Source organism: Olea europaea, chromosome 1 (genome assembly GCF_002742605.1).
Source record: "Olea europaea var. sylvestris chromosome 1, O_europaea_v1, whole genome shotgun sequence".
Lineage (NCBI taxonomy): Eukaryota > Viridiplantae > Streptophyta > Magnoliopsida > Lamiales > Oleaceae > Olea > Olea europaea.
The window spans coordinates 23,300,396-23,324,528 of record NC_036237.1 but is presented as its reverse complement, the minus strand read 5'-3'; the positions used below and the strand labels follow the sequence as shown (position 1 = coordinate 23,324,528).

Here is a 24,133-nt window from a genome sequence, read left to right as displayed (position 1 = left end):
TTAACTGTTTAAATTATAAATAAATAAGAATGAGAAGTGAATAAGTGGGCAGTGTTAAAAACATTTATGTATAGTTTATAAACATAAGCTCAAACATAGTCTTAAAATTTAGCCCTTGTCCAGTATCGATTTTATATTTGGATTTTATCATATTTTGATAGAAATCATTGCGCATATTAAAATTTTTTAGTTCATTATTTCTGTACGGTTCCCATAAAGCACAGTAAAAAAGGTAACTGAATTCATTAAATTTATGTAAATTGTCACTAATATGAAAGGGTAAAATAAGTTATTAAATAATAATAATAGATGTGGCTGAATCAATGTTATCTTTACTAAGAAAGGGTAAAATAAGCATTAATGGTAAAATCCAAAAACTGATTTTACTACGGTACACTTGACATCGCATTAAAAATAAAAAATAAAAAAAATTGATGATCGTAGGAGTCCAAACCAGTTTACGCGCACCTCAATTAATTTCACGGAACCCTGAAATTTGCAGTCCGGTACTCACTTCAGTGACTCTAAGGAGATTTAAACTGGTGACCATTGAGAAGTAAACCCAAAATTTGACCACTGAACTACTCTTCAAAGTTGACATTACACTAAAAAATTAAAAGGGGATCCACATGACAGCGCAAAAAACTCAATAAAATAAAATAAATAAATAATAATAATAAATGAATTTTTGGCGAAATAGCGATCCAAACAGGGGCTTAATATGAAAACTTCCCGATCATGCGCTAAATTCTGCTCGGTTTGAAAAAGGTAAACATCTGTACAATCTACACAAACATATACGGCGATCAGAATAACCACCTTGGCTATACAATGAGGACAAATCTTATAACAAACTCTCCACAATCATATCTACAAGAAGGGAGCACATAAGTGCTTTGGTAAGAATGTTCGCAATTTGATCAACCTCCATGTTCTTTATTCTCGAATGTAATACAAGATTAGCGCTCAAGTTATCACACCAAATAATTGGTGTTTGAGTTTGTAAAGTTCTAGTTCCTTGAGCAGTGACTGTAACATAGAACTTTAATGGTTGAATTTTTTGAACTGCGATCCTCAGCCTATATACTACACCTAGAGATAGTGTGTTGTTTCCTTGGACTCCAAGTGATTAAGGCCTGTTCTCTTTACCGTTTTCGGGCCGTTTTCTGTTTTCGATTTTTCAAAACGGTGAAAACGTATTCTCTTTCCCGTTTTCGAAAACGAATTTTCAAAAATGAAAAAAAAAATTGTGAAGAAAACACAAAACGACTTTTTTGTCGTTTTGAGCGTTTTCAGTGTAAAACTTGAAAAAATTGAAAACGCGGGAAATACACCCTTTTTTTTTTTTTTGAGGAGGTGGTGTGGTGATTCTCAAAATTTTAAAAAAAAATAATTAAAAATTAAAAATTTTTTTTGTTTAGTGTTTTGAGGTGTTGTGTTGTGGTGATTCTCAAAATTTCAAAAAAAAAAAAAATTCATTTTTTTTTTATTTTGAGAAACTAACAAAAAGAACGCATTCTCAACAATTTCAAAATAAACACTCAAAATACAAAACTCAAAACACAAAACTGAAATATAAAGAGAACACCCCCTAAATTTTTCCAAGAAAAACGTAGAATCCTGGAGTGAATTTTCTGTCATCTATGTTAGTAGCCCAGATTGCATCCAAGAAGTCTTGTAGATAGAGATTGGGAGACATCAGCTAGTAAATTCCATCATTACTAGTGCCTTGAAGATACCTCAATATTTGTTTAACATCTTTCCAATCAGTATCCCATGAAGTTTGCATATATTGACACGCTTCGTTGACACTTAAGCAATCCTGTGTTGGGAATTTAGTTAAACATGCACAGCGAAAATAAAAACAATTTCAACTCCCACCAGAATTCATCTTTGTATTTAGATAAGAACTGTGATAAAAATTTTACATTTTCTTGAATTTGCAAACTCATTTGCGTTATCTTTGTTCCAACAACTTGAATCTGCCTTCTACAACTGTCCAATTGTCCAGCCTCCAATGAATTCCACACAGAGAATAAACTGTAACTGCTAGGGTTTCTTCTTTTGTGCTAGCAAGAATTATGAAAACTCTATGGATCTAAAACCCTAGCCATGTATTTATATAAGCCCAAACGGGCTCGACGTGGTCCGGTTCAATGTTTAATTAATCCATTTAATTAAATTCGGTCCGTGAATTAATTAATCCAAATAATTAATTCGATGCTATAAATAACCAATCCAATTAATTAATTTATTCAACGATTGTTAAATTAATTAATTGACAAATTGTAATCTTCCAATTCTCTTTTGTGTGCGACCCATCAGGTTTTCGACCACGATGCCTAATGACGTGAAATATTATTTTGATATAATCAAAACTGATAAATTAAAACACCCTTTTAATTTATCATAAATTCACACTCACCGTCCTAGATTGACATCTAACAATGTATCAGGGCAATACATGTGATGAGAAATGGCACGTGGCATGACAAAACCAAACATGTTCGTTTACCATGAAACTATAATCCCTTCGTCAACATGATCCGATCAATTACGAGATATGAAAGCGTGTCAATCTCGATTATCGATCATATCTTTCATTCTCCTATTTAGTCAATATGAGTCGAAAACTCATTTTCAACTTATGTGTACACCTTGGCCAAGGATTTCGTTATTGATTTAATTGAACGAAATGCAGATCACAGTCTCTTACTATCTAAGAGTGATGAATACTCTATTAGTCATTCACAATCTTCATATGGTTCTTGATATACCCGAACGATGTCGTATTAGCGGCTTTTGGTAGAGCAACATCCAACACCGTCAAAGCATGACTGTCCTCATACAAGGCACTATGATGACCTCAAGTCAAAGGACAAATTCCACTACCAAACCCTAGAGATTAACCATTGACACTCAGATAGTCATCCATATTGAATCTCTTAGCAGGTCTCCAATGTTTTGTTTTATAACAAAATATCCACGTGTTCATTTAAGTGTCACCACACTTTAGCTTGTGAGATCAACTACTTACTTCAGAAGTAGGAAATGTCACACATGATGGTCTATCTGTAATAACGATATCCGTATCTCGTTATTATTTATGACCACGAATTATTCAAGATCCAATCATACGTAATTTGTATCTCACAATCACAACTCCTCATGATTAACAAATCACTTAAACTTGAATTTTCAGACTCTATTATTTAATATTATTTATCAGAAAATTAATTTAAATAAATAATAGATTTTGCCAAAATTAAATACATCAAACATATCAAAAGTGTTTACAACCTAAATCGATTGGATCTAGAGTATAACACTTACATCCCGAACAACACCTTCTTTTTCTTCAAAATCATCTCAAGCCTCCAAAAATCTCTTTTATTTTGCTCCAAGAATTGTGCGTATTGATATGGATTTCTCTCAATGATTTTCTATTACAGTATGGAATCTCCATTTTGTTTAGGTTAAACTCTCTTTTTATATTGTCCACTAGTAGTGACAACTAGTGGAGAAATCCCCTTTAAAACTTTGCGGTTGCGTCACAATATGCTTAGCAGCGACTGCAGTCCCTTTTTTCCTGGAATGTGTAATCGTCTAAAATTAGCAGCTTTGGTCTGTGAACCTTTTAAGTGCGTATAACTTTTGGTCGACAACTCCTAATTGCAATCCGTATTTTGTTTGGACTCAAATTCAATTATCTTTTCAATAGTATATTATTTTCCCTATGAATATCTTTATACCAAACTTTATGAAGTAATTTCCTCACGTAATCTACACATAGGTTCTTCATTTCGCTTCTTCTTGCCTTTCAGTGTTTGATCGATCACTTCACATCTTTATTATTACTTCCGACCACATTGGTACATCTGAATTTCTTTTTAAATTTCTTACCCATCTTCCTTATATCCAAGTTTCAATACTCGAATATTTTATCCTTTGGTCAATATAACGCTCAACTCTATACATTTTCCCTTTTATTCAAATTTAAGTTTGGATTTTTACCTAGAAAAATAATATATACACTAATATTATTAAAAATCTGTATAAATAATCAAATATTAAGTAGATTTGAGAATTTAAATGAAGTGTTTTTATAGCTAGGTTGATTGGTTGATCTTCTTGAGACAACTCGGATGGTTGGTGGATAATGATCAATACCATTGATTGTATACATGGATTAAGTTGTTATGATGTTCAAAATGTGACGTGGTACCTTTGGATTGACTAATGGGTGAAATATAGTAATTAAGCAAACTTTAAAAATGAAAAAGGAAAAATCCTTGGTAAGTGTGTAGTCTCTTGATTTTCTTTATTGCATTTAGTGATGGGAAGATAGCAAGATTGGTATATTGGTCTCATTTTCCTATCTCATATTTAAAGGGGAATAAGGGGGTGGGGCTGTCAATCTAGTAGCTTGAATGTGGTCCTACTCATCTCATCTTGACCTTTGTTACATAACTGTAAGTGTTATGCTTTAGGTCCAATCAACTTTGAATATAAGCACTTTTAATATATAGTTAATGTAATTTTATGACAAATCTATTATTTGATTAATATTCAATTCCATTAAATAATACAATCCGTAGATTTAAATTTTGGTAATTTGCTAATCATAAGGATTTGTGATTGTAAGACATGTTGGGAGATTTCACATGAATAACTATTTGAGTGTCAGTGGTTAACTTTTAACGTTTGATAGTGAAATTGATCATTTGATAGCGAAATTGATCATTTGACTTGAGGTCATCATAGTGCCATATATGAAGACAGTTATACTTTGGTGATATTAGATATCAATCTACCAAGGGTCGCTAATATGACATCATTCGCGTATGTTAAGAATTATATGAAAGCTGTGACTGATCGATATATGATTCATCACTTTTAGATAGTAAAAGATTATGATTTACATTTCATTCAATTAAATTGATAACGAAATCCTTAGTCAAGGTGTATTCATAAGTCCAAAAAAAGAGTTTTTTGACTTGTATTAACTTAATAGTGGAATGAAAAATATGATCAATAATTAAGATTAACACTTATCCATATCTCGTAATTCATCAAATTATATTGACGAATGAATTATAGTTTCACGGTAAATGAACAAGTTTGATTTTATCATACCACGTGACATTTTCCATCGCATGTATTGTCCAACACATTGCTAGATGTTAATTTGTGACGTCGCATGTGAATTAGTGATTAATTAAAGTGGGGTACTTTAATTTATTAATTTTGATTGGATCAAAATAATAATTCACATCGTTAGGCATCATAATTGAAAAATTAATGGGTTACACACAAAAGGAGAACTAGAAGAATAAGATTTACTAATTAATTAATTAATAAGTATTGGATAATTAATTAATTGGGTTGCTTGTTAATAAGGCTGATTAATTAATTAGATTAATTAATTCATGGACTTTTATTTAATTAAATGAGTCAATTAAATATTGAATCGGGTTAAAAGATGGGTCAAGCCCATTGGAGCTTATATAAATAAGCTGTTAAGGTTTAAAAGCTATAGAGATTTTTCATTATTCTTTTTAGCTCAAGAAAAGTAAAATCCTAGTTCTCTCTCAATCTTGTTTCCTGTGTGGATTTCTATTGGAGGTTAAACAATTGGATAGTTGTGGTTGCGGATCAAGATTGTTGGAACAAAAGCAAAGCAAAGAAGTTTGCATATTTCAACAAAGGTATAATTTTTATCACGATTTCTATTTAAATACAAAGCAAATATTTGATGGGAATTGAAATTTGTTTTATTTTTGCTGTGCATGATTAAGTAAATTCTCAGCAGTAACAAGATGTGCCGTAACAATGTTAACATGACCTGGTAACTAGCTTGTCTACTTAGACCATAACATCTTAATAATAGTCATGGGATATAAGGCGGTGAACGCAACGTTCGAGCAGGCTCTATTTTAATTGGTATTTTGGAGGTGATGTATTGTTGGACCTTAAGTGTGGAAATTCAATCATTTAAATTTTCAAGTTTTAACCATCAACCCATTTGAGGGAATGTTTCGCTTGATCTTTTTGTGGTCTCTAATGAGTTCCCTATATTTATAAATCAACATATAGATCAGATCTTTCAAGGACAATATTCTTTGATAATTTGGCTTTTAAGAGTAAATGCAGTTGATCAATCCTACCTATCATCCAGATCAAATTGTCCGAGGATGACTTTGGACCACGACATAACTAGTTTTGAGCTCTGAAACTAAAACCAAGATTTGATAATAGATAAATTAGTAAAGATATATTTTTGAATATTATTCCCTTGATAGAGGATGAAATACAATTTATGTAAACACACGTGCAAAATGACTAAGACCGTTGTCATAACAAACTCTTAACAATCAAATCTAAAAAATAAAAATAAAAAATAAAAAATAAAAAAATAAAAAGAAAAAAGGATTGCCTCGGCAATATTCTAGAATAATCTTGAATACATCTAGAATCAACCGTCATTTAGCCTATATTAACTTTAAAAAATCCTTAAAAAGAGTAGATTGATCATTAACCATTTGTTATATATGCACCAATCACATCTCAATAATATAAATTCTCTATATTTTCAGTAAATTATTAATTGACCCTTATTGAAAATATTTCAATTTCAATTATTATTATTATTATTATTATTTTTTGGATACAGCATATAAATGCTATAAATTTTTATAGCCCTCTCACAGAGGTGGGCCCGTGATTAAAACAATCATGAGCCCCACCCCTATATGTGAAAGGGCTGTCATAACTAATGCATAAGGTGATGTACATGTAGCAACTTTTCCAATAATTGGGGACGAATTGTGATAATGAAAAGTTGGGGAACCACTTGCTCCTTTTCAAAAGTCGAAGACCAAATTACCACTCAAATAATAAGTGGATGACCAATACTGCAATATTCGATAATCGTAAACATCGCTATGAACTCATAAACCCTACAATCTCAATTGAACGTTAATTGGAATTGGAAAAGCCATTTTTCTACCCAAGCTGCAATAATGTCGGACGTCATTGACTCGAACAAAGCATTAACAAGCACCCGGTTCTCGGACCTGAACCCATCGCTATCAGAACCTGTCCTGGAAGCCCTTACCGCCGCCGGTTTCGAGTTCTGCACGCCGGTTCAAGCTGCCACCATACCGTTGCTCTGCAGCTACAAAGACGTAGCCGTGGACGCTGCTACCGGTTCCGGAAAAACCCTTGCCTTCGTCGTCCCCCTCGTCGAGCTCCTCCGCCGCTCTTCTGCCCCTCCTAAACCTCATCAGGTTACGTATACACATAAATTTTCACAAATTAGCGTCTTGCTTATTAATTATGCTGCTATTACTGTAAATTTAATTGAATCTGTCTACTTTATTAATTATGCTGTTATTAACTTTTTATGTTGTATTTTTGTGCGTTCAATGTTTTCCGAGAGTTTATATGATAATAAAATTAAATAAAATGCATTAAGTAATTTTTTTTTTAGGAAAAAAGTCAATTCGATAAATTTGCGTTATGCAAGTCTGATGTTGGGATGTAAAGAGAACTGAAGATTACATGTATACAGTGTTTTATTGTAAAAGAAAATCATTACTATTATGTTTAGATGATACTTTGTTCTGTTTCTTTAGTTAGCTTACTTGTTTTTATGGGTACAGGTGATGGGAATAATTATCTCGCCAACAAGGGAGTTGTCTTCACAGATATTTAAGGTCGCAGAGCCGTTTATTTCAACATTGTCGAATGTGAGGCCAATGCTTTTGGTAGGGGGTGTGGAAGTGAAAGCTGATATAAGGAAAATAGAAGACAAAGGTGCAAATTTGTTGATTGGGACTCCTGGAAGAATGTATGATATTATGGAACGCATGGACATATTGGACTTTCGCAACCTTGAGGTGAATCATTTTTTCTCTCACACGAAGTGCTTAGATTTCATGCTTCTCTGCATTTAAATATGTTATGTGTTTTAGATTATTGTTTCTTATACTTTTTGGCAACTCATTGTATAAATTATTTTATTGGTGGTGGCAACTATTGATGATTAATCCAAGGTAAGGACGTCCGAGTTGGTTAGGAATATTTTGCGTAGGTCTAGGAGTGATGAAATCACATTAGAAGATGTTAGAAGAGGGAGGCAAGACTAACAATAATGTGGTTAATTTTGGTTGCTAAATTTTTAGTTCCTTTTGAATCTTCCAGTAAATCTAGCTAAACATAGAATGGCATGGCAAAAAAGGATATATGTCACATACTCCAATTTATTAGGAACCTCAATTTGTCGTTGTTGTTTTGTATCTTGTTAAACTCAGAGAAAGTTATGATTTCACTCTTTGTGAACCATAAATAGCAGGCATTCATCAATTGATTGATCTCATTATAATTTTATGGCGTTGAGACTTGAAAATTCATATGGTGCTTGTGAAGTAGTTAGATCATTTTTATAGGACATTATAGACATACCTACAGTTCAAATTTGAATAAATCAGAGAAAACTGGAAATGGTAAATGGAATTGCTTAGTACTGAAAACAGTATTTGTTGAGCAATGAATCTAGAGGGTGAAAAATGAGCTAAAGTTAAATGTAGATAATTCTTCGAACTTTTGAGCAAAAGCAATGAAGAATTTATGAAAATCTTGATATTTTGTATGGTGTTTATTTATATTTAAATAGTTTATGAAACTTTAAATCTATGTACTTGGTAGCCAGGTGTGAAAATGTGAGTAAAATTGATTTTTTTTTATTTTCTTTCCCCTACTAATGAAAATATAAAGAGGCACATCTTGAAAGAGATTGGGAAAACAGTGTTAAACAATGATGCTTTGTTACATACTTTCTCTTGTTGGTCGAGGTTAAGACTGTTTGTACTAAACTTATTTCTTTCCCTTTTTTCCTTTAGTTTTGAGGGGTTCTTTTCCTTCCTTTTTCTTTAGGTGCATATAAATCTCTCTCAACCATGAAGATCTAGTGATATTTGAATTGTACTGTTTAAAAAAAAAAAAAAATAAATAAAAAATTATAATGGGATTTGGTGAACAGATATTGATTTTGGATGAAGCTGATAGGCTATTAGATATGGGATTCCAAAAGCAGATAAATTCGATTATATCTCGCTTACCGAAGCTACGTAGAACTGGTCTCTTTTCTGCCACTCAAACTGAGGCAGTTGAAGAGCTATCGAAGGCAGGGTTAAGGAACCCTGTGAGGGTTGAAGTTCGAGCTGAAGTAAAAAGATTGAATGAATCGACATCCTCACAGCAACTTGCCGCCTCGAAAACACCTTCGGGACTTCACATTGAGGTACATTTTTTTTTTTTAGATTGTGCACAATTATAAGTTTACCCTTCATAATTTGATTTTATAAATGTTTGAAATATCTTAAACCTAATGGTGCTTTGCACTCTCCATGGTTATAAAATCTGCAGTATCTTGAATGTGAAGCAGACAAGAAATTATCACAGCTCATTGATCTTCTAACTAAGAACAAGACAAAAAAATTTATAATGTGAGTTAAGGATTCTATTTTGGTAACTGCGTTTCTTGCAGTGAAAGTCGAAAAATTAAGAGATCTTGTGTGGTTATTTGATCTCTGTACTCTTGCAGCTATTTCATGACTTGTGCCTCCGTCGATTACTGGGATGTTGTACTTCCACGTCTTTCTTCTTTAAAGGGATTCACGTTAATCTCTCTTCATGGACAAATGAAGCAGGTTATTTTGAATATTATCCTGAAAAGTTTGTACATGACAAATTCCGCGTTTATCTGTGAAATACATTTTCCAACGTTGTGAATTGCAGGCTGCAAGGGAAAAAGCTTTAGCATCTTTTACATCTCTTTCCAGTGGCATTCTTCTTTGCACTGATGTGGCAGCCCGTGGACTTGACATTCCTGGCGTTGACTGTATAGTACAGGTAGTTTAGTGAAAGCTGTTATGACTGTCTGTCTATTATTTTTATTGTATAGGATGCTGGAGTTGCGAAGCAAAAATTTCGTACTTTCAATTATGTTCATCTCACGAGTCTAACAATCTGATGCATGTAATTTTCTTTCTGCTTGAATGAATATGAACTGACTAAGCATCTGATCCTTGCTTACTTCGCGTTTCTATTTTAGCGAATTTGTTGATAAAATAGAAAAGGGAAAATATTCTAAGAAAAGGATATTGTAATTAAGGAACTTGAATATGGAGGAATTGATAGCTGCAAGGAAATTTGTTTGTTTTACTGCTAAGACTGTGTTTAATCATAGGAGGAGTCATTGTTATATGAGTATTTTACATTATGGGATGAAAAGTAAGATGCTTATGACACTTAAAAAGTAGATGCTATCAGCATTGCATCAAAACTCAATTTAAACCGAGGGTAATAATAATTGATTCTTAATAAATCATCTCTAATCTTCTACCTGACCTTTAACAGCATCTAATTGTTGCATGTGTTCTATTTGCAGTATGACCTGCCTCAGGACCCGAATGTGTTTATACACAGAGTTGGTCGAACTGCTAGGATGGGACGTCAAGGAAGTGCCATTGTTTTCCTGATGCCAAAGGTTTGAATTTTACAGATATGATTACAAATGGTCTTTTCCGGTTGATTAAATTTTGTATTACATTATGGCAAAGTGTTTCTGGTGCTACTTGAACTATGATCTTTTTCGTATATCACATAGGAGGAAGCATATGTTGAGTTCCTGCGGAGAAGAGGAGTTCCACTTGAAGAGAGAAAATGCTCTGATGAGGCTCCTGATATTATTCCTCTGGTGAAGACCGCACTTTATTTAATTGTAAATCATAATTTTACGTCACTTCAATTTTCTCTGTTGTATGGCCAAGTGAATGCATGTGTTCTATGGAATATTTTCTTTCGGTTTTTATATGACTGAATGAAATGATGGGGCTATAGCCTATAGGCATTCATTGTTGACACTTTTTCCATGCCATAATAATAGATGAGGTAGAGATAATTTCTCAGATAATGTTCTGTTATTTTCTGTTTTTCCTGTGCCTACGCATTTGCATATTAGTAATAGTGTTTATCATATTTTCAGAAACATGCACACGCAGGCACGTACCTATGTAACTGCTCTTGTAATTCCTTATGACGATGTGAGATATCTTGTTTCTGATCTCGAAAGACCTATGCCACATGTTCATCTACTTTTCCACTCCTTCAAGAACCATATTCAAAGTCAAACTGCAATGACCCAATTCCTTATTATTTACCTCGTTCTAAATGATGATTACCTCTTCCGTTTGGTCTATCATTAATTCTAGTTTATTCAATTATGGTAACTGGCCTAACGGCCTTTGGTTAATATGTGCAAATCTGTTTGCTATGTCTATCAAATTGAAGAGGTGGCCTCCACTCTATCTCTCTGTTCCCACTCACGCATGTATATCTTGTGCTTATGAAATATGTGATCTACTGTTTTTAGTGTAATGGCTTTTTGTTTGTTGCAATTCCTAACCAAAAACTATTAAATATAGCATCTTTATTGGTTATGTAACTTAATTGACATTGCATTAATACTCTTTACCAAGAAATTTATTTATTTATTAATATAATGGGTGAAAATTATCTTTTCCAGATACGATCAGCTGCGAAAAAAGATCGGAACATTATGGAAAAAGGTCTAAGAGCTTTTGTATCTTATATTCGAGCTTACAAAGAGCATCACTGTTCTTATATTCTCAGGTTGTTTGAGATATTTAAAAAATTCTTTATTTGTACTTCTGTAATGTGACTAAATTGTCTTTTTATGCCAAGGTGGAAAGAACTTGAAATTGGGAAGTTGGGCATGGGGTATGGCTTATTGCAACTCCCTTCTGTGCCTGAGGTAAAGCGTTATTCTCTTTCTACTGAGGGTTTTGTTCCGGTCGAAGATATAAACCTGGAAGAGATCAAGTACAAGTAAGTATTGATTGCAAATTATATTGTCTAGTTGAGTTTTCTTTACATATGACCGGACACGTTTGGCAAAAAGTAGCTTTCTAATAACTTGGGGAGACCCACAATTTTGTGCAGTTCAACTGTCTCCCACAGCTTAAAACCCAGATGTGTTGGGATTTTGGTCCAGTCTCCCAGCTTGTAAGAAAGCTACTTTTTTGCCAAACATGCCCATATCACATTATATCCATGACATTAGGATCTCATATAGGCCTTTATGACCCTGACCTGTAAATGGACCCTTATGAGCTTTAAAATATCTTTTAGGCCATGGCCATGGCCATGGGCTAGGGTTATGAACTTATAATCTGATGATCGAGTTGATTCCATGATTATAAGTTCATTCCATTGTGGAAAATTCCCCACTGCTGCCTCCCCTAGGAGTCTGGGCTGTGTCCCAGTCCTAGTGTGGCTGATCAGCGACTTTTTTTTTTTTTTTTTCCTTCCTTCTCTATTATAAGGAAGAAAGAAGTTCAAATTCGTCTTTATTGAAAAGTCGAAGAAAAAGTCATTTCATTAGAAGTCAGAGAAAATCTGCTATGAAAAAAGAATAGGAACAAATAGTTTTTTAAATCTTCTATCAAAATGCTGAAAATTAATGCTTTAGTTAGAATCCCCCAAAGTTAAGAATATATATTTTTGATTGGGTCTGTTCTGAATTTTTTTTCTATGATCTGTGGATATATCAAAGCTGACGAACGTCTTTCTATCATATGAGAAGATGAATTCTCCACAAATATCAGATTCTTTTATGGTTCAATTATTTTAAACACAATGCCTTATGTTTGTGAATTCTCCGAAACTACTTATAAGTTGCTTTAAATTGCGTGTATCATTATGCTAGCGAAGACTGAATATATCATGTTTGGCTAAGCCTAAAAATAAGTTATTTTGAAGTAAGTTTTGGTTTTGAAACATTTTTGGATAAGTTACCTTTTTCTTAGTTTTAAGAAAAGTTCATTATTTTGCAAGTAATATTTACTTTTTCAAAATAAAACTGGCTGGCTTCCTTGATCTATTTTGAAACAAACTTATTTACTTTTAAGTAAAATTACAAGTGAACATTTTAAGGTTTAACCCAACATAAAAACAATGGCAGCCAATTGTGATCTTGGGATCTCTTATTTTCATTTGTATCCTTGTATTTAAAATAGTTTTCCATCTAGGGATAAATCTCGTGAGAAGCAAAGAAAGAAAAACTTAGAAGCAAAGAGAGCTGCGAAGGAGCAAGAACAAAAACAGAAGAAGTCTAAAGCCGCCTCAAATGTTACTTCCTCAGTCATGAGAAAGAAAACGGCAAAGCAGAGGCGTGCTGTCCAATCCGTGGAAGATGCAGATGAGTTGGCACTAGAGTACCGACTTCTGAAAAAGCTGAAAAAGGGTGCTATTGATGAAAATGAATATGCAAAGTTAACGGGAACGGAAGATTTGCTTTGAGACTGGAGTGAGTTTCTCAATCAGTGGAAAATGCAGATGAGTTGGCGTGAGAGTATCGGCTGCTGAAGAAGCTGAAAAGGCGTGTTGCTGATGAAAATGAATTTTGCTAAATTAACAGTAACAGAAGATTTGCTTTTTAACTGATGAGAGTGGATCGTTTGGAGCAACTCCCGATATAGAAGTAAAAGCAAGACATGTAGGTCGATCAACTCATCAAGTTCCCATTGAAAAATTCAATGCCGAGAGCTCCTAAGTTACTGCAAATGCAAAGGTAACAAAATATTTACAAGGATAAAAGGTAGCATAGTGTGTATGTTGGATGCTTGCTTGGTTACTAGTTTGGTTTCATAGCCACAAAATAGTAACTGTAACGTTTCTTTCTGTTCTAAAGATTTTTGAGGAAATAGTGTTGTTACGATTAAGATTATCGCAGAAGTTAATGTTGTCCTTTATATTTTCCTTTATATAAACGCTGAAGTCACTGTCTATCTTCACATCACGAAGAATTAACAAGTATTATTTACTTATCAATCGCTTATTTATTATTTACTTATCAATCGCTTATTTCTATCTATTCATAATTTAAATCGTTCATAAACACTTATCAAAAATACTATTATGAATAATGTTATTGTTGCTCGCAAAAAAAGTGGAAGATTTATCGGTGCTTTCGAGGTACAACTTTATTGCCTTTTTAACCTATATAAATCGTAGACACGTGTGAATAAATAGACTTTAAATTTTTAGTTCATTCTAAAGCTTATTGATTCCACACTGGTGAATGTCATCCACAACCTTGGAATAACTACTTTTGTTTTTAAATTCTGCGCTTTTTATCTCTTTATTTATTTATAGTGGCTTATGAAACTTCCACCAGTTCCTTGGCTTTCTGCAAAGATGACATTCCTGACAAGTTTCCACTTTTAGGAAATTTACAGTTGGGGTCCCCAATCTTTTGATTTTTTGACACATAGGGCCTCAGTGGCCACTTTCCGCACACGGACCATTTTGTGGCGATTTTTTTTATTTTATAAATTTCTTTTTCCTGTTTCCTGTTCTTTTTTAATCTCTTTTTCTTTTAATATTTTGATGGTTGTGCTTGACGTTTTGGCCTTTAAAAACGTCAAACACATGACTACTAAAATTGACATTTTTCATGTATGCCATTGTTTGTTTTTCATTTTTTTTCATTAAAATGAAAAATGTGACCATTATCCATCATATCAAGCATTCAAATTTGAATTTCTATCTCTTGCGTAGGGTTCATAACGGTTATATTTTTTATTCACATTTTTATATTAATATGTACCAAACGAGGCCGTAATAATTGTTCAATTGGAAACCCAATTTCTACAAATTGAAGGATGAAGATCTATTTGTCTCCACCTCAAATAAGTTGGGGACTCCTTTTACTTTTAGCCTTTCCATGTTCCCCCCTTGGTGTTAGCGGTATTAGTTGGAAAGGTATAAATTCCATTATGATCTTTTGAGTGTGACTGAATAAGATGCAAAATATATAATGTTTAAAAAGTATTTCATCCCCAATACAAATCACTTGGACTCTATCAAGGAAAATAAATGGACATCATACAGAGCTCCGTATAGATTCAAGAACTTTGTGAGACTCAAACAATATTTATTTTTTTATGCAAATTTCGATGTAGTTTTATTTTTTTATTTTTTAAAAAATGGAAGACGCATAAACAATATTATTGTATCTAGATTGGAGACCAATTTGGATTTGAATATCTATTCATTAAAAACAATGTTGCGTATATCGGAAGTCTTTCAACTTATATATCACGTAGACAATAATAATTTATAGAATTAATTAGAGACGCTCTTAATTTCCATTGTTAGTGTTTCATTTTCTATTTACCATATGTATGTATATGAGGGGATGATTGGAATCTTTATCTCATTATTTTACTTGTCATTGTAGAAATATTTAGTACAATCGATTTCACATTGTCCATACTAGTTCATTGTTTATATTTATACGAGGTACTGCTTGTCTAACTCACAATTCATTATAATTTTTCCTCTCATGCTTTCCCGTTTCTTCTGAAAAGCTCTCTTGACTGTTCCAGTTGATTTTTCTCTAAGAAATCTCTTATGTTCCTTGATTCATTTTACGTGAATGAGTGTCTTGATTTATTAAGATTTTAAAATTATACTTCCGTTTATCAAGGAAGAATTTGGTAGTGGTGTTTTAGAACTTTTATGCTTTGTGGAATCTAGATGAAACCGAGCCTAATCCTTTTGCCTCTACTATTAATGTCAAAATTTTCTTTAATACATTTTTTTTGGTTCGATTTGTGTAACTTTTGTAGTTGAGACTTTGATTTGTAGGATTATTTGTAACAGAGTTGTTGAATAAATTGTAACACCAAGAATGTTTCACAATGCAAATCCAATATCTTTGATGACCACATACGATATGGCTCAATTTAAGTCCACCCACACACCGCAAGGTTACCTCAACGCCAAAAGTCGTCCAACATATCACAAAGGTTATTTAGTTCTTGTTTGTTTTCCTTTCTCCCCCCCCCCCCTCCCCCAATTAAAATGTAAAATATGATCGTTATCTATCATATCAAATCATCAAATTTGAATTTCTATTTCTTGTGTGGGTCATAACGGCTATATTTTTCATTCTCATTCTTATGAAAATAGGAAACAAAAGGGGTCTTAATGTCAAATTTCTCTTTGTACATGTTTTATATTCGATTTTATGTAACTTCTGTGAGTGAAACTTTAATTTATGTAGGGTCATCAATAATCTTGTGAATCGAACTAGTTAAGGATACAAATAAAAGTTCATGAGATTGAGGTGTGCCTCGTTGCAAAATTTCATCTTTCAAAATTAATAAATTCATAAACGTTTGCAAATCCTCGTAATTCTTGAGAAATATGCATGTTCAATTAATTTATTCAATTGTACACGGGGGTTCAGAAAAATTATTCATAAAACATTATCACATTTATCCATTTTACTTGAGAGTTTGGTGTGCATGGTAATACATTGTACATATTAAGCCCATGTTTAGTGACCATTATAAAATGAAATGAGGGGAAAATGATGTTTTGAATAATGATTTTTGAAAAATTTGTGGTTAAAAAGTATGAAAAAAGTTATTAATTTATGTGAAAAATATTTTAATGCGTGAATGCGTGGTTGAAATAATTAAAAAAATATAAAATTTTGTAATAAAGAGAGTTAAACAGGGGCTAAATAATATCATGACCAATATTTCAATTAGAGTGTGTTTGATTGATATGAAAAATATCACCTAGAAAAGAAAATATTTTCCATCTTTTGTGGAAAATAAAAACCACCTCTACCCAAGGAAAATATTTTCCTTAAAAACAAGGAAAATTAGGCATATTTTCAAAAGTTGGAAAATATTTTCCATGGAAAAAAATAACAATCAAACACTCCAAGTAGAAATTTGGATGGAAAACTGATATTTTCCATGGAAAATAAATGTAATCAAACACACCCTTATTTATTTATTTAGCCCTTGTTTGAACCACATTATTGGAATGAAAATGTATTTTTGAATAATATATTGATGAAAAATATGTGGTTAAAAAATAAGGAAATATTTTGAATTTACGGGTAATATTATTTTAATATTATTTTATTAAATAATGTGTGGTTGAAATAATGTCAAATCACTGCTGAAAATTTTATTTTTTTCAAACAATGTGGCTCAAACAAGGCCTTAATATATCTATTTTGGAGAATACATCATTAAAAAGTAAATAAATTTTATTGATTTATATGTATAATATTTTATTGTTTGAATATGATAGAGAATGACACTGTAACAAAAAATTTAAATTTTTAAAGGATACAAACATGGTCTAAATAGCATTATTATTTAGTGCTTGATTGGACTAGTTTAAAATTTTATATTGTTTTCTAATGTTGTCATTCTTTATCACACATTTACACTATAAAATATTATACACACAAATTAATAAATTTCTTTATTTTTGAATCATATATTTTCAAAAAAAATAGTATTCAAAATTTTTTAATTTCTCAAATAAATGAATGTTAATAATAGAGAGAGAGAGAGAAAAAAAAAAAAAAAAAACCCGACAAAAGTCACAAAACTTGTGATTCACAATGTCCATCGCCATGTAAATGCAGAGACTCCTTAACTTGTTGAGTCAACTTCCATGGATTCTTTTTTCTTCGCAATTTCCAATGTCACTTCTTGCTTATATAAAAACAAACTCCCCCAAATTCTTCTCCATCCTAAAAAATCTCCATTCGTTCTTCTCCAAATCAATGGAAGAATCCAATCCATCCGCCGGAGTAAGTGATACTCCGCCGCCGTTCGATCCTTTAGTACCGGCTGTTCCAATTTCGTATCCCCTGAAAACACTTGAGGAATTGGAATCGCGGGCTTACTTCAAATCGTTCCATTACCCTTTCAACAAGTCTACTGTGAAGCTGAAGGGGGATTTGCCTAAGAGGCAACGGATTTTGGTGTGCCATGACATGGCGGGAGGGTATACTGATGATAAATTTGTGCAAGGTGGGGTGAATGCTGATGCTTACGCGATTTGGCATTGGTATTTAATTGATATTTTTGTTTATTTTTCGCATAATTTGGTGACTTTGCCGCCTCCTTGCTGGACCAATACTGCTCACAAACATGGTATAAAGGTATGATATTTTTAATTGTATTCTCACAGCTCATAATTTGGTTTCCTTTTTCTTTTAGGCCCTCTATGATGGTGTATGTTGAGTTGATTTTCAAAAGTTTACCATGGCTGATGATTACGTGGTGATAAAATTTAACTTTATTTTGTCTTGGAAAACCATAATTAATTTTGCTTGGCAGGACTTTTTCTCGTACTCTTTTTGAGTTTTAGTACGAATCTTTTACTTCACATGAGTAGTTTTAATTATGTATGGATGGGTTTGAGTGGCTATGTTTTTGGTTTTCTTCATATTCATGTATTTGATTAGATCATTGCGTATTTAAGGTATTGGGAACTTTCATCATGGAATGGGATGAAGGCAAAAAACTTGCTGAAAAACTGCTATTGACAAAGGAGTCTGCTCACATGTACGCTGAGCGGTTGACAGAGCTTGCTGTCGCTTTGGACTTTGATGGATGGCTGGTAAACTTCTATTTTTTGACTTGCAATCTCCATTCTCGAATGTTTTTTTTACGTTACAATAGTCAAGCCTGATTTGAAATTCTCCCAAACTGAATCCGAGTTCTTTATTGGCATATTGATTTTCCAGGGAATGGTTTACTCGTGTAGATCCCTGTCTAAGAATTTGATGTTTATAGGTTAAACTGATTTGGGTTGGTTGGGATTTCCTGTTTTGCTTACATGAAAGGAAGATAGATTCAAAATTAAAAAGAGTTCTGTCCGATATCCTTTCCGGCACATGACTACATTAATTCTACTATGAGCTAGTGCAAATCCATGCATTTTAGTTGTACTGAATCTGCATAGCAACCAGCTTCTTTTCTATGTAATTAAATGGATCTTAGCTTCACTACTATTTTCTAATGACTTCACAGACTATGGGATAATTAAAGAAAATAACAATTGGTTTTTTACGTCATTGTTCCTTTTCAGAGTGACACAAATTGATGTTTCCTTAGTTTATTTCTTTTTACAAATAGGATTTCTTTCGTATTGACAGATCAATATGGAAGTCACTTTGGATCCTAAGCAAATCCCTAACCTGAAAGAATTTGTAAGCCATTTAAGCCAGACCATGCACTCATCAGTACCTGGATCTACAGTTATATGGTATGCCAACTTAACAGAATAAATTAAAATATTCTTTCAAATATTCCTAGTTTGTTGCCTACTTCGAATTGGATTGATTGGATCCTATGTGCCATAGTTTTCCCCCCCTCGAATTCGCTCTTATAAATTGCTCTTGCATTAGATGAATGATTTGACTCGTCCTCTTCTCCGTGAAAAGTAGACATTCAACCTGATCGCAACGATCCAATTATAAGAACGTTCTTATGATGTATACAATTAAATGCTTTAATGGTGATGGTGTAGGTATGACAGTGTTACCATTGATGGTGATCTTAGCTGGCAAGACCAATTAAATGACAAAAACAAGCCCTTCTTTGACATATGCGATGGCATTTTTGTGAACTATTCATGGAAGGTAATTCTTTATCTTTATTTGCAAAAGTGCATTTGGCTTTGAACTATTTGGTTTTATCCTTAAGATTTCTCTTACATATGATGCAGAAAGATTATCCAAAGTCATCAGCTGATGTTGCCGGTGACAGAAAATTTGACGTCTACATGGGCATTGATGTTTTTGGAAGGGGTACTTATGGTGGTGGACAATGGACTGTAGGTTTCAATGCCTTAACCATGGCCATGGGGAAATAATTATTAACTTTAGATTTTGTTATGGCTTTTTGGTGATAAAATTTCGTCTTTTCTAAGCACTAATCTAACCTCATATTAAGTGCTTATTTGAAGCATTGAAAGCCGTTTCTTTACCATTTTGTGTGTGCGCGCGCGCGCGCGGGCGTGAAGTGGTTCAGTTTGTTGGTTCTATTTTAAGATAATAGGGAAATGAAATAGGTAAGTATTAACCAGCTTCTTTCTAGCAATTCACTATTCTAAACTTTGAAGCATTTACAGATTCAATCAATTACGAGTCTTATCATGTTCTATGATGCCTGGAGATCTGAGAAATCAAAATATGTTTTAAGGATCACGTTTAGGTGTTTAAATGATAGTCTTTTCTCACTGAATAAAGTTTAATGACTTCAAATGTAATTTGTTTTGTTTATTTACAGAAAAAAGAACTACCATAGTTAATGTGTCCTTTCTGAGTTAATTATTCAAAATAAATTGACAGCTCATTAGGCATACTCTGTAATGTTCAAATCCGAGGATTAGACTTTGGGATATCATGAAAATGAATTCTTGGGTGTCAATTAGGTTTTCACTTGCATACCTTCAATAATCAGCTACAGAAACCCTTTCACAAAGTTCTATTGGTTTTGTATGCTTAGCTGTGTAAAAGTTGCAGACATTCATGAAAATGTAATCATCTTCTTTGCACAGACAAATGTTGCCCTTGACGTGATAAAGAAAGATGAAGTCTCAGCGGCCATATTTGCTCCTGGATGGTTATATGAGACTAAGCAACCACCTGATTTTCAAACAGCTCAAAATCGGTAAAGCACTTGTCTTTTCTTATATTGCCTTTGGAACTCATATTCTTTCCATTTTAGCTGTTGCTGATACATCTGGTGTGTTCAACTTGATGGATCCTAATGCACAGCTGGTGGGGACTTGTGGAGAAATCGTGGGGGATTGTACAAAACTATCCCAGGATACTTCCCTTCTACTCAAATTTTGATCAGGTATAGTCATGTATGTGTTCTTTATATGTTATTTCTTCCTTTTTCATCTGTTCATTCTCTTAGCAGTAAACCATCTGTTGGCTTGCTTGTCTGATTTTCACTGGTTTTCAAATGACAATTTAACAAATTTGGTCCTTAAATCCCAGTTAGGCTCTATTAGAAGTAAACTTCGAAGCTTGATTTTATATATGCTGCTGAAGCATATTCAGAAAAATAGAGAAGAATCATTCGCTAGCAAGAACATTTTATATATACTTCCACCCTTTTTTACTTAATCCCCAGAGAAATGGGTGATGCATGAGATAATTTGATGAAAAAGTAACAAGGGCATATTATTGCCTAATCCTAAATAATTTGTTAGTATTTGGTATTGATAAGATCCAAGAGGTTTTGGGACAACTGCAATTGAATCTCTTCACTACAATGTAGATCCATAACTTTATTATCTCTCAGGGTCATGGTTACCATATTTATATTGAAGGGAAGCTAGTCTCGGACACTCCTTGGAACAATATTTCTTCCCAAAGCTTTCAGGTATTTCTCCAGGGAGATGTAGTTTTTATGTCGTTAATGTCCTCTTTTTTTGGATTGATTTCCATTCTCCTTACTTGTGCGTCTTATTACAGCCTTTTATTGAATATCCTGAAGACCCTACCGCTCAGCCTATCCAAGTGGTTGTCGAGTAAGTTGCTTTGGACATAAATATCATTTTAGTCTTCATTTCTGTTCTTGAACATATTAGTGATAATTCAAGTTGTCATATTTTATTCTAAACATGATTTGGTCATATATATAATCATCGAATGTTAGAAGCATTTCTGTTTACGTTTGAGCATGGTACTTTTCCCTCTATAATCCATTTTAAACTCCCAACATAGAAGGTTCTTAGGAATAAATTTTTTTCCTCCATTCCCTTGTATATAAAAATGAAAAGCAAATTCTTCCAGTCCTCATGGGGCATTTTCCTGCATTGAAACTACAAGCATTGTGAACCCTATCTATAATGTTGTTCTGCTCAACCTCTTTGTGATTACCCATGCATAATCAAAATTCTGAATAAATGTTACATTTCATTCATTAGGAGTAAGTGAAGATTGGCTAGAGATGTGGCATCGGTTATGAATTTTCTATTTTAGCTGTCCTTTTCACTGCACATTCAAAATTTTATTTCCCGTATCAATGCTACAACTCATTTATTAGGAGTGAGTCAGTAGAGGTTAGAGCTGTGGCACTGGCATCGGTAATGAATTTTCTTATTTTAGCTGTCTGTAGCACTGCATATTCATTTTTTGATTTCTCTTTTGCGATTGTATATTGCACTGAGTTTAGCATGTTTGCAAATGGTAGTTTTAAAGATGCATCTTATAGCGGAGGAGGAATCATCAAATTTATAGGAACTCTTGGGGCTGATACTTTCACTGCACGCCTCTTTCAAGGAGAGATCCTTTTGGGGAATTCACCGGTTTACGTAACTTATTCTGTAAGCATTCACTTGTCAATTAGATTTAGGTATACAGATTCTTATTTGAAATAAAATTCTGTGTTTCGGGGACACTTCAAAGCTTAATATATCTAACCCTTTTGATGTCTTTTATGTACTGTTGATGAATGAAAATATCTTTTTTTAGATGAAACAATGATTTGTATTAACTTATGCAGGTTAAATCAAGTGGGAACTCTCTGCTCGGTTTTGCTCTCGAGTTCTTTTCTGCCAAGAATGAGAAAAAGTCAGTATTTCTTGCATCCTCGGGAAATACCCTTCTCACCATGAACCGGTTCTCTAAACATTTTTCTAGTGTGATAATGCCACGTCGAGTCACCAAGCTGGAGACAGAGGCCGGGTGGGTTATACAAGAAAGCAGTATTGAAATGGATGGATACACATTAAGAGAAATTCGGGCCATATGCTACCAATCGAGGCTAGAAAAATCTGAAGTCGTCATGAAAGATAAGACACCATCTCGTAATCCATCAGAATATTATGCAGTACTAGGTCATATCAAGGTCTACACATCTGCAGCGAATACGGATTTTCCACCATCTACATCATGGATTGTTGATGGTCAATACGTTCAATTCGCTTCAGGTCCTCAAGGGACGAAAAACCTTAGTATTAAGATTATTTGGCAATTGAAAGAAGGTAATACTGATCCTTTCTCCAACTACAATATATATGTTGAGAAGCTAAAAAGTGTGTCTGGAAATCCGAATGAAATTCTTGAAGGGGCCGATCAGGAGTATCTTGGAGTGGCAGAAGTGGAATCCTTCTACATTTCTGATCTAGTAGTTCCTTCTGGTACTTCTAGTCTGAAATTCATAATCCAAGTATGCAGTGCTGATGGAGCCTCCCAAAAGTTGGAAGATTCTCCATTTTTCACATTGAAAGTTCCAGCTTAATAAATTTCAATTTTTTTTTTAATGGGTAATAACTATGTTGCTTGGCTTTGTCGATTTATAAGCGATGTGGAAATAAATGTACTCATCTATATATTATTAGAACTCAATAAATTGAATATCCTTAATTACGCCAACACAAAATATTTGAGATGATTTCTATGGTCAACGATGAGAAAACTGGAGATTATAATACGAAGAAATCAAATTGTAAAGTTAGATTTGATGAGTCTTTGAATTTGTTTTCGTGTACTACAACTAATAGAAGAATGATGGAACCTCCTAGTAAAGAATGTGATCATGGATAATCAAATTAGAAAATAAAATAACTAATGGGCAAAGGAAATTAATCATCAAAATTGAGGGACCATGGTTATAAATAAGAACAAAGCTCCGGAGAAAATTTTAATGTGGCAGCCAAGAATTATGAAATTGTGAAAAAGAAAAGGGCTTCAGTGTCATTTTTATTTGTTTGGCACAATGAAGCAAAGGAAAAGAAAATATATTTGCAAAAAGGAAATAAAATTAAGGTAACTGGAAACTAACCATAAGTTTTAGGGGACCAATGTCATAATTATATAGAAGAATATTTGTATTAGATAGGGATGGCAATAGAGTGGGGAACGGTAATGAGGCGGGTTTGAGTCGGGATGGGTTCCCGTGCCCCTCGGCCCTCGCCACATCAGGCAATTTTTCGCACCGTACCCGCCCCATTACCCGTTTAAGGCGAGGCGGGGCGAGTCAAGACTTTACCTCGTTTACATGCCTGTTTAATTTTTTAAATTCATTTTATTGCTCTCATTTATTAAAGTGAGACAATAACATAATTATTAAATTTTTTAATTAATTAATTTATTTTTAAAAGTTAAATTATTCGAATATATTTGAAAAACTAAGGTTTTTATTGTTTATCATATTCCTTAGAAATGGGTAAAATGGTAACTTTGCTATTTTATACATAA

The 24,133-nt window shown here is 33.1% G+C and overlaps 2 protein-coding genes across 3 annotated transcripts; both read left to right on the top strand.

Moving 5' to 3' along the window:
- The first annotated feature begins 6,957 nt into the window (after positions 1 to 6,957).
- LOC111397541 (DEAD-box ATP-dependent RNA helicase 18) lies at positions 6,958 to 13,874 on the top strand. 2 transcript variants are annotated; one of them, XR_002703263.1, is made up of 11 exons: positions 6,958 to 7,289; positions 7,665 to 7,901; positions 9,044 to 9,304; positions 9,430 to 9,509; positions 9,608 to 9,713; positions 9,802 to 9,915; positions 10,454 to 10,552; positions 10,673 to 10,762; positions 11,591 to 11,633; positions 11,770 to 11,913; positions 13,116 to 13,558. XR_002703263.1 is itself a non-coding variant. In XM_023024528.1 (11 exons), the coding sequence occupies exons 1-11, from the start codon at positions 7,023 to 7,025 to the stop codon at positions 13,384 to 13,386; spliced, it is 1,776 nt and encodes a 591-aa protein (XP_022880296.1). In that variant the 5' UTR covers positions 6,959 to 7,022; the 3' UTR covers positions 13,387 to 13,874. The 2 variants fall into 2 exon arrangements, 1 of the variants encoding a protein (XP_022880296.1); XM_023024528.1 differs by having other exon boundaries at positions 6,959 to 7,289; positions 11,591 to 11,697; positions 13,116 to 13,874.
- Positions 13,875 to 17,510: 3,636 nt separating this feature from the next.
- LOC111397532 (cytosolic endo-beta-N-acetylglucosaminidase 1) lies at positions 17,511 to 23,327 on the top strand. Its single transcript, XM_023024516.1, has 11 exons — positions 17,511 to 18,070; positions 18,394 to 18,531; positions 19,070 to 19,179; positions 19,444 to 19,555; positions 19,642 to 19,749; positions 20,476 to 20,588; positions 20,696 to 20,777; positions 21,231 to 21,311; positions 21,404 to 21,459; positions 22,125 to 22,257; positions 22,437 to 23,327. Exons 1-11 carry the CDS (start codon positions 17,543 to 17,545, stop codon positions 23,172 to 23,174), a joined length of 2,199 nt encoding a protein of 732 aa, XP_022880284.1. The 5' UTR covers positions 17,511 to 17,542; the 3' UTR covers positions 23,175 to 23,327.
- Positions 23,328 to 24,133: the final 806 nt, after the last annotated feature.